General features: G+C 38.1%; 1 protein-coding gene across 1 annotated transcript; it reads right to left on the reverse strand.

Moving 5' to 3' along the window:
• Positions 1 to 2,111: 2,111 nt before the first annotated feature.
• LOC121507866 (GTPase IMAP family member 4-like) lies at positions 2,112 to 10,225 on the reverse strand. The gene is made up of 3 exons (XM_041784233.1): positions 10,150 to 10,225; positions 5,993 to 6,516; positions 2,112 to 5,246 (listed from the first exon to the last, which is right to left on the reverse strand). The coding sequence occupies exons 1-3, from the start codon at positions 10,187 to 10,189 to the stop codon at positions 4,692 to 4,694; spliced, it is 1,119 nt and encodes a 372-aa protein (XP_041640167.1). The 5' UTR covers positions 10,190 to 10,225; the 3' UTR covers positions 2,112 to 4,691.
• Between the last annotated feature and the right edge of the window lie 6,802 nt (positions 10,226 to 17,027).

The raw sequence follows: 17,027 nt of genomic DNA on the forward strand, positions 1-17,027 counted from the left end.
TCCATAGAGAACTTACATAACGCAAACCATGGCAACTGTAGACATGTCAGTACTCGACTTTTGTCATTTCTGAAAAGAAAACAACTCACTGCTGTTCTTTGTTCTTCTTTTAACAAAGAAATGTTGTCAAGTTCTGATAAAACTGGCGTTTTGGCAGCATCCACACTAAACTCTTCCTCCATAATTGCACAGGTCTCTTGTCGCTGCTTGCTTACGTCACGACTGCCGCGCCCAAAACTACTGCCCCTCGTTGCTGATTGGTCCTGTCACTTTCTAACAGGGCCCAAACGGTTCAGGCGGGAGCTATGCAAGATGGATTTGCCAGTGAGAAACAAGGAAACGGGCATATCCATCTGCTTTGCGAGGTTAGACAAGAACAGCATCGTGGTAAAACGTAAGTTTAAAAGCTCCGTTTGCTTTCATTGAATAAGCTGTGCAGCCGCTCCAATTTCGTGCTGTTATTACACACACTGATTCTGTCTGCCTCTGCTCAGCTTGTTGTCAGATTGTGAGCATGTAAAGAGCTGTAAAGGTTTTCCTGAGGTTTTAGAACAATGTACTCCCATCCAAACAATGAAGAGGGGATGCTACACAATGGTAAACATGGCCCTGTCCCTATTTTCTTGAGATGCGTTGCTGTCATCAAATTTAAAATGAGCTAACATTATCATGAAATGGTTAAATGTCTCAGTTTTAACATCTGATATGTTGCTTATGTTCTATTGTGAGTAGAATATAATTTTCCATTTTAAGTGTCTGTTTTCTCCGGAGGCACCGTTACATCCCTCCTGATTTAAGATTGTAAGCTCATTCTAGCTGATATGGTTTACAGATATATTTAAAGGTGATCACTTTCTAACAGAATTAATGACTTAGACTGTGTAAGAGTCAGCACACCATCCAAAGAAAACACATACAGTACATCACTTCGTTAAATATCACTCTGACAAACGTCTGGTCTCAAAATCACGTCTTTATTATTCTCTCAGACACATTTTCCCTAAAGATTCTCAAATCATCAACATAAGAAATGAAACAAAAGCTTTAATTACAACCCAAACTTTCAACAATGTTTGAATCAAAGTCGGTTTGATAAAAACTTTCATCATGACTCTATGGTTGAGACTCGATGAACAGAACCTGTTCATGCTTTTAACAATCTTTTAGTGTGAGCCAGGCTTTATTTAGAGAATAAAGGTAATTTAAAGACTAAGGCTGTTTTACATCTGATGTGTAACGGCCTGCAACAATAAAGCTCAGTGATAGAATGACAACAATACAGTCTTCCTATAATAAGAGCCATTTATAATAAGCATTGCTGTTCTATAACACGCAATATTACTCTTAAATTCCGCTATAATTCATAACAACAGCATAAAAATCTAAGTCCATTCAAAATGGTTGGACCAGTGAAGCACAGCATCCTCTGCCATAATTATCTATCTCACTATTTATATTTGTTTTTCTCCTGTCATCATATTTGTTCTTGGTCTCATCTTTTAACATGTTTTTTTTCTGATTGTCTGAGCTGTACTTATTTCTACCATTTTGATTGTTCATCTGAGCGTTTTCACATCAGGAGAGCCACTCGACAAGCCTTTATGATTAGCTGAGTTTCCATTACAGTTTTTCGCAAAATAAAAACGATATTTCTTAAATTTCGATCCAAGTACAATTGCACTTTGAATGCATTGAGGGGAGTTTTGGGTGTAGGCCTTGCAATTCTTGTAAAATCTCATCTCGCGTGAATCCGCTGCAGGGAAGCTTGACGCTCAAAACCTGTTGCGTGTTGGTACGGTTTTGGTTACATCTACGGTGGTTGCCTTGATAATGCTGAACAAAAGACGAAGGCAACGGATGATAGTTCAGATGTAAAGTCCGTATGTATGGCAAAAGCCATGTGTAAGGGTAGAAGTATGATGTTAAGGAAAGTCTCATCTCTTCTTCTGTCTACACGTACAGCGCCATGTTGTCTCGGAGTGACTGGTCATGTGACACTGTATGTCACGTCCCGTGACTTGTAAATGCAGAAAAAGTGTTTCCATTACACTTTTGCGATATATTTCTATATCGAAACGCCTGAAAAACCTCCTCATGAAAGCGTAAAAACTTTTTAGCGATATTTTAGTTTTTTTTTTTTCGGAATTCAGGTGTTTCCATTACCATTTTTTATTGGTAATGGAAATTTTTTTCTATTTCAATTTTGCGCATTTCCAAGTGTAATGGAAACTCAGCTGGTGTCTTTGGTTTCTCCTGCACATTTCTTTGTTTACTGACTCCAAAAACTATCTTGTAATTCATATTTAACTCCTTGTTCTACTGCTTTTCTTCTTTCTATTTGTTCATATGTGCAATAAAATAAAATACATTAATACTTATGGCAACATTTAATCAGATAAGTTTGTAACTACATGAATGTCCAACCTCTACACAGCTGACCTCACAGATATCTGACAAACCCAGTATTTTACCCTCATAAGTTGGTTTTCATCTACCACCACAGTGTGACATTTATCTAAATGTTGGTATTGAGCTCACCTTTTTATAATATTGCTTTTGTTCACTTATAAATTCTCTGCAGCCTCATTGTCTGGTTAGCCGAGTGCTAATGCTAACAGCAGCAGGAAATTGGAGAGAAGAGGAAGGAGGCCAAAGAGGAACAATATAAACTGCTTTGTCTTTAAACCCATGGTTTTCAAACTATTTTGCCCAAGGCACGCCTAAGATCAGGCCAGAATATCAAGGCACCACCATATCCATATTCATATAAAATAGCCCTTTAAAATATATGACAATAACAGAAGTCGTTGCATAGCTGTAGTAATAATGTATGCTTGTAGAAATTCCCATGACACACCAATAGTTATTTCCACTGAGCCCCACTATGGTAGGGTACACGTATTTTTGTGTTTCCATTGTCAAAAGCTGGTAAGGGTCCCAATAAAGTGACCCGTACCATCCTGCTTTTTTAGCTCCCTTCCTCAGGAGACCTTCAGTCGGGCTGTGCGCTGCAAGTTATGTCAGTGTACACAGCACAACTTAAGGTCTCACACATAGGCACTAATGTAAAAGTCCTTATTATCGACCTGTTTAACAGCCACTGGACCCCTCAAATGCAAACATTGTAAAAAAACAAAGAGGATAAAAGCAGCATCCTCATACCAGTGAGGTATTCAGGTGTCTTGTTGACAGCAACTCGACAAGACAAAGAAATAAACTCTTTTATGGAGCGATTATTGTTGCAAAACCATTTGCAAAAAGCATACACAGACCTGTACACAAATTTGCAAATGCGTGAGTAGATTTACAAATGCAAATGTCTCGTCTTAAGACCCATTTTTATTCTTTAGCTTTTAACACCGCATGAGTTGTGTGGAGCCCTGTGTCTTTTATTATTTTACTTTATTCTACTGTTTTTACCCTTTTTTATATTTTGTATTTATTTTTATTGTTTGTTGTTTTTTTGTTTTTTTTTGGCTACTATCTATTGTTTTAATATATTCCCTTGGTTTATTGGTTTTATCTTGAGCTCTGGTAGAACAATTGTTTTGTTTTTAATGATGTTTTGTGCAGCACTTTGGAAACGTTCAGTTTATAAAATGTGCTATATAAATAAAGTGGATTGGATTGGATGCAAAGATTTGCAAACGTGTGAGCAGATCTACAAATGCATGCAAAGATTTGCAAATGTGTGAGCAGATCTACAAATGCATGCAAAGATTTGCAAATGTGTGAGCAGATCTACAAATGCATGCAAAGATTTGCAAATGTGTGAGCAGATCTACAAATGCATGCAAAGATTTGCAAATGTGTCTGCAGATCTACAAATGCATGCAAAGATTTGCAAATATGTATAAAGATCTAATAAAAGCTAAACTGCTGTCTGGCTCAGTACTGAATACTGGTCCATGTTCTGTGAGGTAGGCAACCTTGTCTCTGCACTGAGGGCAACAAAACGTGTTGCTTTTGCACTTAAAGATCTGAGTGTGTATTTGCAGATCTTGCCCAGCAGAAGTGTTTCAAAAGTCGTGTGTGTATGACCGCCACCTGAGAGGCAAATTTAGTTGTAACTGATATCTTGTGAGTATATTGGCATCAAAAAACAAAAAGAGAAAGTTTCCTCAACTTAAGTCAACGAAGTACACACATTAACAAATTGTTCTACACATTTGCAGATTTGTGCAGGCATTTGTGGAATTTTGCACATATTTAAAACTCTGCACACAACATAAAATTTTTGTGTACAGATCTGTGTATGCTTTTTGCAAATAGTTTTGCAACAATAATCGCTCCATACTCTTTCTGCATCAGTTTCTGTCTGCTGAGGGATTTTTGAGTCTTGTTCCTATGTCCAGTGCAGCCTCAATTTTCAGCCCAAACATGCCTACAAATAAAATACAGTACTACAGATAGATCAATAGATAGGTCAGTGCGTGTGTGGGTAAGTAGGTCTTCTTCTTAACATTCATCATTCATTAACAGAACTGATTAAAGGATATATTTAAAGAAAGAAAAGAATTATTTAGCAAAAACAAAAAGAGCCTTTAAAGGCATTTTTGTGTTTTTGGGAGAAAACCAGCTGAATCTTTTTTCACATTTGCTTTGATTCCTTAGGACTTTAGATGGGTTTAACCCCTGATGGCAGCCCAGAAACAAAACAAACTCACCAAAAACTTCTGCCCACTGATGGTTTAAAACTTGAACAAGCTTTTCAACGAATTTCCAAGTTCTCTCACCCCATTGACAATACTTAACCCAGCTCTGACCAGATGATATAACGGGTTGGACTTCTCAGCTTCATCTCTGGCATTGGAGTCATGTTTGTTCTGCAGATCTTTCATCTGCTCTTTTAGATCACTGTCAAACTGCTCCTTCAGCCGCTTCATCTCCTCTTCTTTCGCCTCTCTCTCTCTCTTCCTCTCTGCCTCTCTCTCCTCTCTCTCTCTCTTTCTCTCCTCATTCATCTCCTCCTTCTCCCTCTTCCTCTCCTCCTCTCTCTCCTTCCTCTCCCTCTCTCTATCAGCCTGGAGTTGCTCACTGAGCTTCTTCATCTGCTCCTCATACTGAGCCTTGACTTTCCTCTCCAGCTCCTCTCTTTCTTTGCGTATTTGTTCTTCTTTCTCTTTCAGGATGCGTTGTTTCTCCCTCTCCAGAGCCCTCTCGGCCTCCTGGAACATCTCGTTGGTGTAGTGGCTCCCTCCGTTCTTCTGGACGATACTTCGGATCTTTTGGAGCAGCACAGTCACCTGTGAGTAGAGATGCAAGGATTAGAAATTTTGATGGCACGACTTTTAATGTGTTATTTCTTGCTGCTGTTTGAAACAGTTATTAAACAATAGGGTTAAAAATGATAAAGATTAACAACATCAATAACTGATACAATTATGATTTAAGTTGACTTGTGCCTTCCTACTTTACACCACAAGCTACTGGAAAAGCATTCTGGGATCACTTGAGGTATGAAGCAGGAAGGCATTAGGAGGGACCAGACTTCCTTCCATCAGGGACTTATACCAGTACAGGGTCAGGAAACACGCAGCTTACATTACTGCACACCCCAGTCACCATGAACACCAACTCTTTAACTAAATAAAATTATGTAATGTAAAATAATTGCCTGCATAAGTATTAACCCCTTCAAGTCAATTACAGCACTGAGTCTGAGTGGACAGGTCTCAATCCAGATGTGCACATCTGGACCCTGTAAATTTACTTCATTCTTTGCTAAACCTCTGCAGGTTGCACAGGAATAAGGCATGAACAGCTTTTTGCAAATTCAGCCACAAATTCTCTATTAGATTGAGGTCTGGACTTCACTTTCACTGCATGTTTCGACTCATTGTCTTGTTGGAAAATAAATATTCTCCCAAGCTGAAGTTCCCTGAAAACTGAGTAAGATTGTCCTACCAAATTTTCGTATTTTTGGCCACATTCCTTTTACCTCGGCTGTGACATTTTTCCTAGTATCTAACAGGCTAACCTGTCATCCTACCTGAGAGCGGTCGTTACTCTTGTTGTTGAAGACGTGGTACTGCCCGTTACATCTGGCCACGAGTTCCAGCAGGTCGGGGCTTTCATCCAAGAAGTCCTCAATCGTGCCTTCAAGCATGTCTCCCCCAGTAAAGAGAACCATGCTGTATCTGTCTGCTGCCTGGCCGAAGATCTCCTGAATCCTCTGCACCGTATTCATCTCCTCTGCAGTGTATCTGCCCAGCCTGATGATCACCAGGAACATGTGGGGTCCAGGAGCAGCATACGAGATGCACTGAGTGATGTCTTGCTCTGTCTTCTGCGGCACATATCTGGTGTCAAAGAAGCCGGGGGTGTCGATAACAGCGACCCTCTGACCGTCTACTGTACCTTTACCCTTTGAACAGTCCACTGTCTTCGACTTGGCACTGAACTTTGATTCGAAACACTCTCGATTCAGGATGGTGTTTCCAGTGGCGCTCTTTCCAATTCCAGTCTTGCCCACCATCACCATCCTCAGCTCCTCGTTATTCACTCTGCTGTAACCTGTGGAAAAGAATGAGGGACATCGACATCAGGTCGGTAGTAAATTTTGCTCAAACAAAAACTGAAGATAGAAACATTGATGCATGAAAGACCAAACCAGATAACGAGGAAGTAACCCAGATGGGTTTACATTTAAGCACGACGCTGTCTGCTATTGAGCTTTGATTTGTAAGTACTGTCTTTAGCTTTGTTTCAGAGAAAAAAACTGTTTTATTTTGGAAATGGGCACCCAAATACTTCTAAGTCATTTCGCTCATCTGGGAACGTTCCTGACCAAAAAGGACTTCTGAATGTGCTGTGGGGCTGAGTTCTAAAAATATTGTAGAGGGAGCTATTGAGTGGATCAAACCCATAAGTTACTTTTAAGTTTTTCACAGCCCACTGATTTTCATGGCAGTACATGCCCTCAAAAACACTTTAAACCCCTTCAAAAAACTACTTCCTGTTTCATGGAGAACAATGGGCCACATGGCAAGAGCTTTGTGTCTGACATGTTAGCTTGAAAAAAATGACATGGGGAAGTTTTATGGCAGAGTTGGTCAACTTTACAGGAACTACCCCCCTCTATTTAACCCTTAGAGCTCCAGCGGCATGGATCTGTGTTGCAGGCATACCACTTTGTAAATTGCTTGGTAACTTCTGAACCGTAAGTCATAGGCACTAACTTATTTTTTCCTAGGAAAGCTCTGTGTTGTGCCTTACTATATATGTTCTTCATGAATTTGTAGCTCTTACAGAACATTTTCTAGTGAGCCCAGAACTTGGCTGACTTCCCGGGGTCTCTGAAGACAGGGTTGTCTTATACAACAAGAAGTGACACAGTTTAGAAAAACATTGATAACTTTTGAACCATACGCTGTAGACACTCTTTTTTTCCTCTGAAAGCTGACCATTTTGCTGTTCATTTGCTACCCTCGATGTCTCCGTAGCCCTTAGGGACGCCATTCTAGTGAGCACGGAACTTTTAGTCTTTAAAGAATAAATCCACGGTGTTAGATCCAATAATAAGCGTCTTTTTGTCAATTTTTAATCCGTTTTCGATCATTTACTTAAGCTTTCCGCAGTGGGTAGCGCAATATTTGTTGAGGGCAATGTTTAGATGCAATGCATTGTGGGAGTTGTAGTCGACCAGGTATGGCACAAATGAAACTAGCTGCAAAAAAAAGCGCATGGACCTTTTCTGTATATATGAAGATATTTTGAAAAACGTTAGTCACAGAATGTTATTTTTTCACTGTTTTGTCCCCAAGAGACGGAGAACAAGTCTGTGCAAAGGAAATGCTTTGTCACTATTGTTTACTGTGTGTTATCAATGAAAATCTTTGAGTTTCAAATTCCAATTTGTTTCTCTTTTGTCTTTAGAGTCCTATAACTTTTTCAAAATTCCAGTGACATTACTGTAGTAGATATATTCTTAAAGCCTGGGTTGTCCTGGAGAAAAAGATGTATAGAGGTTGACTGTGCACCACAGGGTTGATGTTTTACAAGCTTTTTAAGACATGATGGTGAAAAGAATAGCTTCGAGCTCTAAGGGTTAAGAAACGTGACCTTCTCTGCCATCGTGAGACGCACCATCGATGGAGACGTGCCATGGCCGCAACCTTTGAGTTCTGTGGACAAGTCTTACAACAGTTTTTCACCAAGGTCTCCTCTAGTGGACAACTATCTTCCAAGTCAGTCAGATGAATCCCTTAGGTAGAGATAATCCCAGACCAGCTCCTGCAATCGGCTTATTTGGCCAGTATTTTTTCAACAAATTGAAAATGGTGGACTTCCTGTTAATTTGACCTTATGGGTCCAAGAGGCTTTATTATGGGTCTAGTCATGATACACATGCTCAACAACTTTCAAAGTCCTAGGTTATACATGGTGTTGGGGCTGATATTTTAAAAACTTTGCCCACCAGCAAAGTCTATAACATTTATTGCTAACACCTTAATTTAGTGGCCCTAAATTACAAGTAGTTTTATAGGTGTAATTACCTAGTAACTTCTTAAGAATAAGGTGGTAATTACCTAGTATTAAGCTGGCATATTAGCTCAGAAATATGATAATATTTAGGAAGTTTTAACCCAGTAATAATGCAATAACTATCAAATATTTCCTTGTCAAAATTCTCTGGTAATTAGGTGGTATTTTACAAAGTTATTTCTTAGAAATAAGATGAAAATATTCTATATAAGACGCTTAATAATTCCTAAATAATTTCTTTATTTGGCTTGTTAAATTTAACTGAGTCCTCCCAATATAAAAATTTAAAGTAATTTCTCAGTATTTTTTAATATTTTCATTTAGAATTTCTTTAAAATTTCCTTAATAATTCCCACATAATACTAGGTTATTTTCATCAGCCTACTAAATAAGAGCAAGTTCCCCCCCTGTAATTCCCATGTACTTTAGGTAGTTTCATAATCCCCCCTTTAAAACTTTAAGGAGATTTTTAGTAATTTCTGAGTATTTTCCTTCATAATTCACAAGTAATTTGTAGGTTTTTTTGGCATATCAGCCCACTAAATTAACCCCTTAAAGCCTGGTGTATCATATTTGATACATACTTTTATGATCTAATCAATATGATCAATAAATTCCTAAAGAAAACTTCTGAATACAATCTGATAAATGATTAAAATGACCTCAAGTGGATTATCAGCTACCAAAACATCTAATTTATAAAATGACATACAAAAATTAGATATGTTAAATTTATGTAAATTTGGATTTTTGGGATTTCAGTTCCAAAAAATGGGAATTTTCTGGCCATTATTTGTGTTTTCAGGCTTTAAGGGGTTAGCCAGCCCAGTGATGTAGCTTGACACAAGGCAGTTTGATTTAAATTACATAGAAATTACTTTGTTATCAGGGTGGAAGGGCTCGCCTAAAAATTTATTGTACATTTTTCAGGCAGGGCTCACTTAAATTTAGTGGGCCAAAAAAAAAAAAAAAATACATGGTAATTATTAAATAATGTAAAACAATATATAATTACAGAGAACTGACACTATATAACAAGGAATTAGTATGTGATTAATACATTTTAACTAGGTTAATATGTCCTAAATATTACCATATTTCTGAGTTATTATTTGGTAAAATGCCGGCACAGATTATTGCCAGAATATTTAATTCTCTGTGGTCTGACACTCAAAATGCAGTAAAATATCATATAGGAGCAGGACAAACAAACTGTTGAAAACAAATAAGCAACAGTCTGCATAACTGCTCCACTAACCCCCACTTAATTTAATGATCCTGATTGAGAAATTAAGTTCTAATAATAAATACTCTAATTCTTGATTTCCACATTATACCTCAGCTCATTCTACTGCTTGATGAAATGAGGTGGCTGGCAGATTTTGATCCACCAGCCAAAGTGGCAGGTAGGTGAAAGATTTCCAACCCTGGCTTACCATGAAAGCTTACTCTACCTTAGCCAATCATCATCATCACTTATGTGGTTGTCTCGCCCCTCCCTCCTCCCTCACCAGAGAAAAAATAAACAGTTCTGCAGCTCCTGTGGCTGAGAGCCAAGTCGGATGACAAGAGCTTTATTTGAACGCCGTTATTCCCATCACTGCTCATATATCACCACGGTGTAATAGAGCTGAAACACATGAACCCATCATCACTGCTTACCAGAGTTAGGAGCCATGTTGGGGAAAGTGAAACCATCCATGTCCAAGCCTGAGACTGCAGAGTTGATTCTGTAGCTGCAGCTGAGGTGAATATGAGCTCACTGGCTACTGCTGCTCCTTTTATACTCTCCCCAGCTCCACCAATAAACAGCGTACACTGTCAGAATGAAAGTGAAAGGAAAAAAGAGTAAAAGCAGAACATTGTGTTTCCAGTTGTAGCCTGGCAGACAGGAAAATATTTCTGTATCCATAACCACACACAATGACAAATAGTATTTAATATTAACCCTCCGATCTCTCTGCTATCTCTCCTGGACCTTTTAGTCTTAAAAAGCTTGTAAAACATCAACTCTGTAGTGCACAGTCAAAGTCTAAACATCCTCATTTTCAGGACAGCCTGGGCTTCAAGAACTAGACAGACAGACAGACAGACAGACAGATAGATAGATAGATAGATAGATAGATAGATAGATAGATAGATAGATAGATAGATAGATAGATAGATAGATAGATAGATAGATAGATAGATAGATAGATAGATAGATAGACAGACAGAGAGACAGAGAGATAGATAGATAGATAGATAGATAGATAGATAGATAGATAGATAGATAGATAGATAGATAGATAGATAGATAGATAGACAGACAGACAGAGAGACAGAGAGATAGATAGATAGATAGATAGATAGATAGATAGATAGATAGACAGACAGACAGACAGATAGATAGATAGATAGATAGATAGATAGATAGATAGATAGACAGACAGACAGAGAGACAGATAGATAGATAGATAGATAGATAGATAGATAGATAGATAGATAGATAGATAGATAGACAGACAGACAGACAGAGAGACAGATAGATAGATAGATAGATAGATAGATAGATAGATAGATAGATAGATAGATAGATAGATAGATAGATAGATAGATAGATAGACAGACAGACAGACAGATAGATAGATAGATAGATAGATAGATAGATAGATAGATAGATAGATAGACAGACAGACAGAGAGACAGATAGATAGATAGATAGATAGATAGATAGACAGACAGACAGACAGAGAGACAGAGAGACAGAGAGATAGATAGATAGATAGATAGATAGATAGATAGATAGATAGATAGATAGATAGATAGATAGATAGATAGATAGATAGATAGACAGACAGACAGACAGAGAGACAGATAGATAGATAGATAGACAGACAGACAGACAGAGAGACAGAGAGATAGATAGATAGATAGACAGACAGACAGACAGAGAGACAGATAGATAGATAGACAGACAGATAGACAGATAGATAGATAAATAGATAGACAGATAGATAGATAGATAGATAGGAAGATAGACAGAAAGACAGACAGATAGATAGATAGATAGATAGATAGATAGATAGATAGATAGATAGATAGATAGATAGATAGATAGATAGATAGACAGACAGAGAGACAGATAGATAGATAGATAGATAGATAGATAGATAGATAGATAGATAGATAGATAGATAGATAGATAGATAGATAGATAGACAGACAGACAGAGAGACAGATAGATAGATAGATAGATAGATAGATAGATAGATAGATAGATAGACAGACAGACAGACAGAGAGACAGAGAGACAGATAGATAGATAGATAGATAGATAGATAGATAGATAGACAGACAGACAGACAGACAGATAGATAGATAGATAGATAGATAGACAGACAGACAGACAGAGAGACAGATAGATAGATAGATAGATAGATAGATAGATAGATAGATAGATAGATAGATAGATAGATAGATAGATAGATAGATAGGTTGATAGATAGACAGACAGACAGAGAGACAGAGAGACAGATAGATAGATAGATAGATAGATAGATAGATAGATAGATAGATAGATAGATAGATAGACAGACAGACAGACAGATAGATAGATAGATAGATAGATAGATAGATAGATAGATAGATAGATAGATAGATAGATAGATAGTCATTTATGTTTGATTGGTTCATTCTGAAAATACAAAACTGACTAAAACCTGTAGGTGGCGACTGAAACGGTCAACTCTTTACAGCCGTAGGTCGTTCCTTCCTGTTTTAGATTATAAGGTACCTTGAAGGTAATTCCCCTTGAAACTCCAACTGTTGTTTGGTTATGTGTCTTTAGTTCCTGTTTGTGTGTTCAAACATCATTCTTGTCTGCTTCTGCTCATGAAGAAACTTTGTTTTAAAAATGCAACACTGATGAAGTTATTTCTACACTAGAATTTAGAAGCATAAGAAGTGCATACAGAACCAGTTTACACAGGCTTCAGCGGTCTGCTGTGTCTCTTTCACTTTCAGTTTGAATCAAAAACCTCAGAGGAACATTTTCCACCCTCCTGCAGACTGTCCTACGGACTGTTTTTAGTATGTTCTGTGGCCTGGCTTGTTTTCAATGCCTGCCTTTTTTTTTTAGGAACTCCCTGTGATTCTCTAATAAAATGACTCCACCTCCACCCCATTTACAGGAAAAGGCAGCAGTTCTCTAACATCCTCACAGCTGTTCACTGCTCCTCCTGTCCAATGGAAATGAAAGAGCATGTTTACGGTGTTGCTACTGTTACATCTGAGTAAATTCAACATTATTCCTGCAGTTTAATCAGCAGTGAAACATGTAAAGTATGAATTTATAGACATCATGAACATGCTTCTAAGATCAGACTGGTAGTGTTTCTTTTATCTTACTGGAATTGTTTTTTAGACTGGATCTGGTAAAATCAAAGCAGCCAACATTACCTCGGTTTACAAGAAAATATGAGGAATAAGCTTTCATATTTGATAACTTTAGTGTTTTATGAATTTCAAACTGGCCGTGTTAAAAGAGGATAAACTGTGCAGCATGCCCACCTCTGCAGGTCACATTTATGAAGAACTGTGAGGGAGAAAAGCTGCTAATAGTGACCATCTTAGTTTGTGCTGCAAGCTATTTGCAAAGCATTCTGGGGGATACTTGCAGTACAGACCAGGAGGCACACTCTCTGAAGAAGTAATGCATAATGTGGACACAGCCACCAGGTTAAACACACCTGGTATTCCAATACCAAACAAGGGCATTATGGGCCTTTGCCCACCAAAATGATTGTATTAGACTTTTTAATGAACTATAATAGATCATTCCTTAATTTTATTGTTTCAAATTTGTGATTTTAATGCTATTTAACGCATAAAATACCTATTTTACTTTAAAAATCAAAGTAATTATACAGTCAGGCCTTCCCACTGAAGTGGCTGGGCCACTGAAAGTCCTAGAATTGGCCGTCCCCAGCGTTGATTTATTGATGATATAAATGCATGTGTGTTGGATCAGTAGCATGGCTGCTAGCGTCCTGGCTAACAGTTCCCTTGTCTTAGAGCTGAAAAATGTCTCAAGCTACATTCATGGACAAAAGTATTGGCACCCCTGAAATTTTTCCAGAAAATACATCATTTCTCCCAGAAATTGTTACAATTACGAATGTTTTTGGTATACACCTGTTCATGTCCTTTATGTGCATTGGGAACAACACAAAAAAGCAGAAGAAAAAGACAAAATTGACAGAATTTTACATAAAACTCCAAAAATGGGCCCGACAAAATTGTTGGCACCCTCAACTTAATATTTGGTTGCACATCCTTGGGAAAAAACAACTGTAACTAATGTCTTCCTATAACCATCAACAAGCTTCTTACACCTCTCAACTGGAATTTTGGACCACTCTTCTTTTGCAAACTGCTCCAGGTCTCTCAGATTTGAAGGGTGCTTCTTGCAACAGCAGTTTTGAGATCTCTCCATAGGTGTTCAATGGGATTTAGATCCGGACTCATTGCTGGCCACTTCAGATGTCCCCAGTTCTTTGCCTCCAACCATTTCTTGGTGCTTTTTGAGGTATGTTTGGGGTCATTGTCCTGCTGGAACACCCATGACCTCTGACCCAGACCCAGCTTTCTGACACTAGGCCCTACATTGCAGCCCAAAATCTTTTGATAGTCTCTAGATTTCATGATTCCTTGCACACAGTCAAGGCACCCAGTGCCAGAGGCAGCAAAACAACCCCAAAACATCTTTGAACCTCCGCTATGTTTGACTGTAGGTTACTTGCCTCAGGTAAGTTTAAATGAGCATCACATGTGTTAATGACTTGATAACTGGCTGGATGTTTTCTAAAATACTATCTCCGTGGGGTGTCTATCAGGACATGGTAGGCAATGGGCATAGGTTTTCTTTTCCACTTTATTGAAGGCATGTGTACACGTCAGGCATAGAAAGCATCACAGGCCTGTATGTACTCTGTGTCTTTGTTTGTGGTCTATAAGGCAGAAATAGAAATCAAATTTAGAACCTTAATATTAACAGGACACTTACATTGTTAACAGTTTCTGTGATTACCAAATATATCAACAAAGTGGCCAAAAGGAAAAATTTACATCAATTCAAATGCACAAAAACACAACAGATACATAAGCAGAACAGCTTCTCATGAGACCATAAATGAGGTAATTATGCCACCTGCTGGTAATAATATGTTATATGCTTAACACTTCTACCAGTCTTAAACACCACTTACAAGACATGAGTCTATTTGCCAAATAAAGAAATGAAGTGCTGTCAAGCATACATGCATGGTAAGCAGATAAAACATACTGCTAAGAAATAATCTACCTGGTATACAAGGAGCACACCGCTAATTGGAAAGCATGCATACCACAGCCATAAAACACATGCGTCATAATGAAGCATTATCGGCAATGAAGCAATATGAATCAACCCACATCCAGAAATACAGGGACACATACATAAATCGACAGGGTCAATTCTTACTTTCTAGTCAATAATACACAAAAAGGAAGCCTGATGATGCACAAAAGTCTGACAGAAAAACTGTAGAACAGCCAAATTACTGAATCACTGAGGAACGATGACTGCGGGCGGGTCTAATGTAGCCATAAACTATCAGCCAATAGCATGAGGGATCACTTCTAAACCAATCAGAGCACTGAACATATAATACGAACTGCTAAACTGAAATCTGACCTGGGAGCAGTTTTGTACAACATGCTTGAAATAAAATGATTTTAAAAAAGGGTGCCATTAATTTTGTCTGGCACATTTTTGAGTTTTGTGTAAAATTGTGTAAATTTTGTCTTTTTTCTTCTGCTTTTTTTGTGTTGTTCCAATGCACATAAATGAAATAAACATGTGTATACTAAAACATTTATAACTGCAACAAATTCTGGGGGAAATGGTGTATTTACTGGAAAAATTCCAGGGGTGCCAATACTTTTGTCCATATATACATACATGCAGCAGTGTTACATCTGACCCCCACCCAGCAGCCATAATAAAGTCTCTCATACTAGCTACTTGCACTTATGTTAGCATAGGTTGTTCATGTTTAACACTGAACATTTGTCAAGCCAAATAGTAGCTGTCTTACTCAAAATCAGTTTTTGTGCTGTGGAAGTATTCCCCCTGTTTTTCAGTAGGCAGAGAGAGAATCCTTCTGAGCATGTATAGAGTTAGATTCATCACTCTAGTATGGAGCCCCAGACATGACATGGTTAAAAAAAAAAAAATGTGGCCATAATAGCCATAACGTGCGCACGAAATACTTATTCATTGCCACAAAATACAAATTCGTGGCCATGAAATAAGTATAAAGTGCATACAAAATACTTATTAATAATATTAAGATCATTCCTGGACAGCTGGGTAAGAAAATCAAGCGCACCTTCTCTGAGGTCTAAGGTGATGGAGTTTTAGTTTAGGCATTTATACCCAGCCTAAAATAAAATAAAATTCAGTTGTACTATCCCTGTCCATCCTGTAGCTTTGTGGCCACAATTTAGTATCTTGTGGCCACAAATTAGTATTTCCTGCACGCGTTGTATCTATACTGTGGCCACAGTTTAATTTGTTTTTTTACCATGTCATGTTTGGGGCTCCGTACTCTAGCTTGTTTCTTGTTGGAGGAATTGTGTATGTTACAGTTGCCCCGGTCTCCCCTACTGTCTTGATGCATGCAAGCTGATGAGTCTGCTAACCTTTATCCTCTTTATCCTTTCTCCTGGAGCGGGACAATGTCCTACACAACTCAGCTTCCTGCTAAGAAGAGACTAAACTGTGCTTTGAGTAATTTGGTAACAGAAACGTCAGAAAACTCCAGTTTAACAGGACTCTAGTTAGTGTTTAGCATACCTGTGAAAGAAGAGATAATGGTGTATGATGGCAGGTTTTTGTGGTTTACTGTGGTTTACCTGCTGTTTGCAGGAGCAAACTGTTAACACAATTAAATTTAGCTGAAGATGTACATTGTGGTACACAGCAATGATGTCTAGAAGTGCTTTTTACCATCTTTGAAATGTCATTTTATCACATTTGGATACCATGATGAGTCTGCTAACCTTTATCCTCTTTATCCTTTCTCCTGGAGCGGGACAATGTCCTACACAACTCAGCTTCCTGCTAAGAAGAGACTAAACTGTGCATTGAGTAATTTGGTAACAGAAACGTCAGAAAACTCCAGTTTAACAGGACTCTAGTTAGTGTTTAGCATACCTGTGACACTGCTACGGTGAGAGACACTGTTTGACTGCTGTGTGGTGCGTTCAAGAACATTACATTACATTTTTTTAATGAACACCTTTAAGAAACAACTTAAATCAGCAACTACAAATCCCCCAATATAAAATGTTAACTTAAGCTATTAAATCTGTTTCTTCTTCACTTTCACTCCCAGCACTTCTTTCCCCTTCCTTACAACCCGATTGATCTAGTTTGCTTCTGAACTGCTTGTGAACATGCACTTCCTTGTTCTCTGCATCTTTTAATAGAGGGGAACAACAATCATGGACTGTTG

This window comes from Cheilinus undulatus, linkage group 4 (assembly GCF_018320785.1).
Source record: "Cheilinus undulatus linkage group 4, ASM1832078v1, whole genome shotgun sequence".
Lineage (NCBI taxonomy): Eukaryota > Metazoa > Chordata > Actinopteri > Labriformes > Labridae > Cheilinus > Cheilinus undulatus.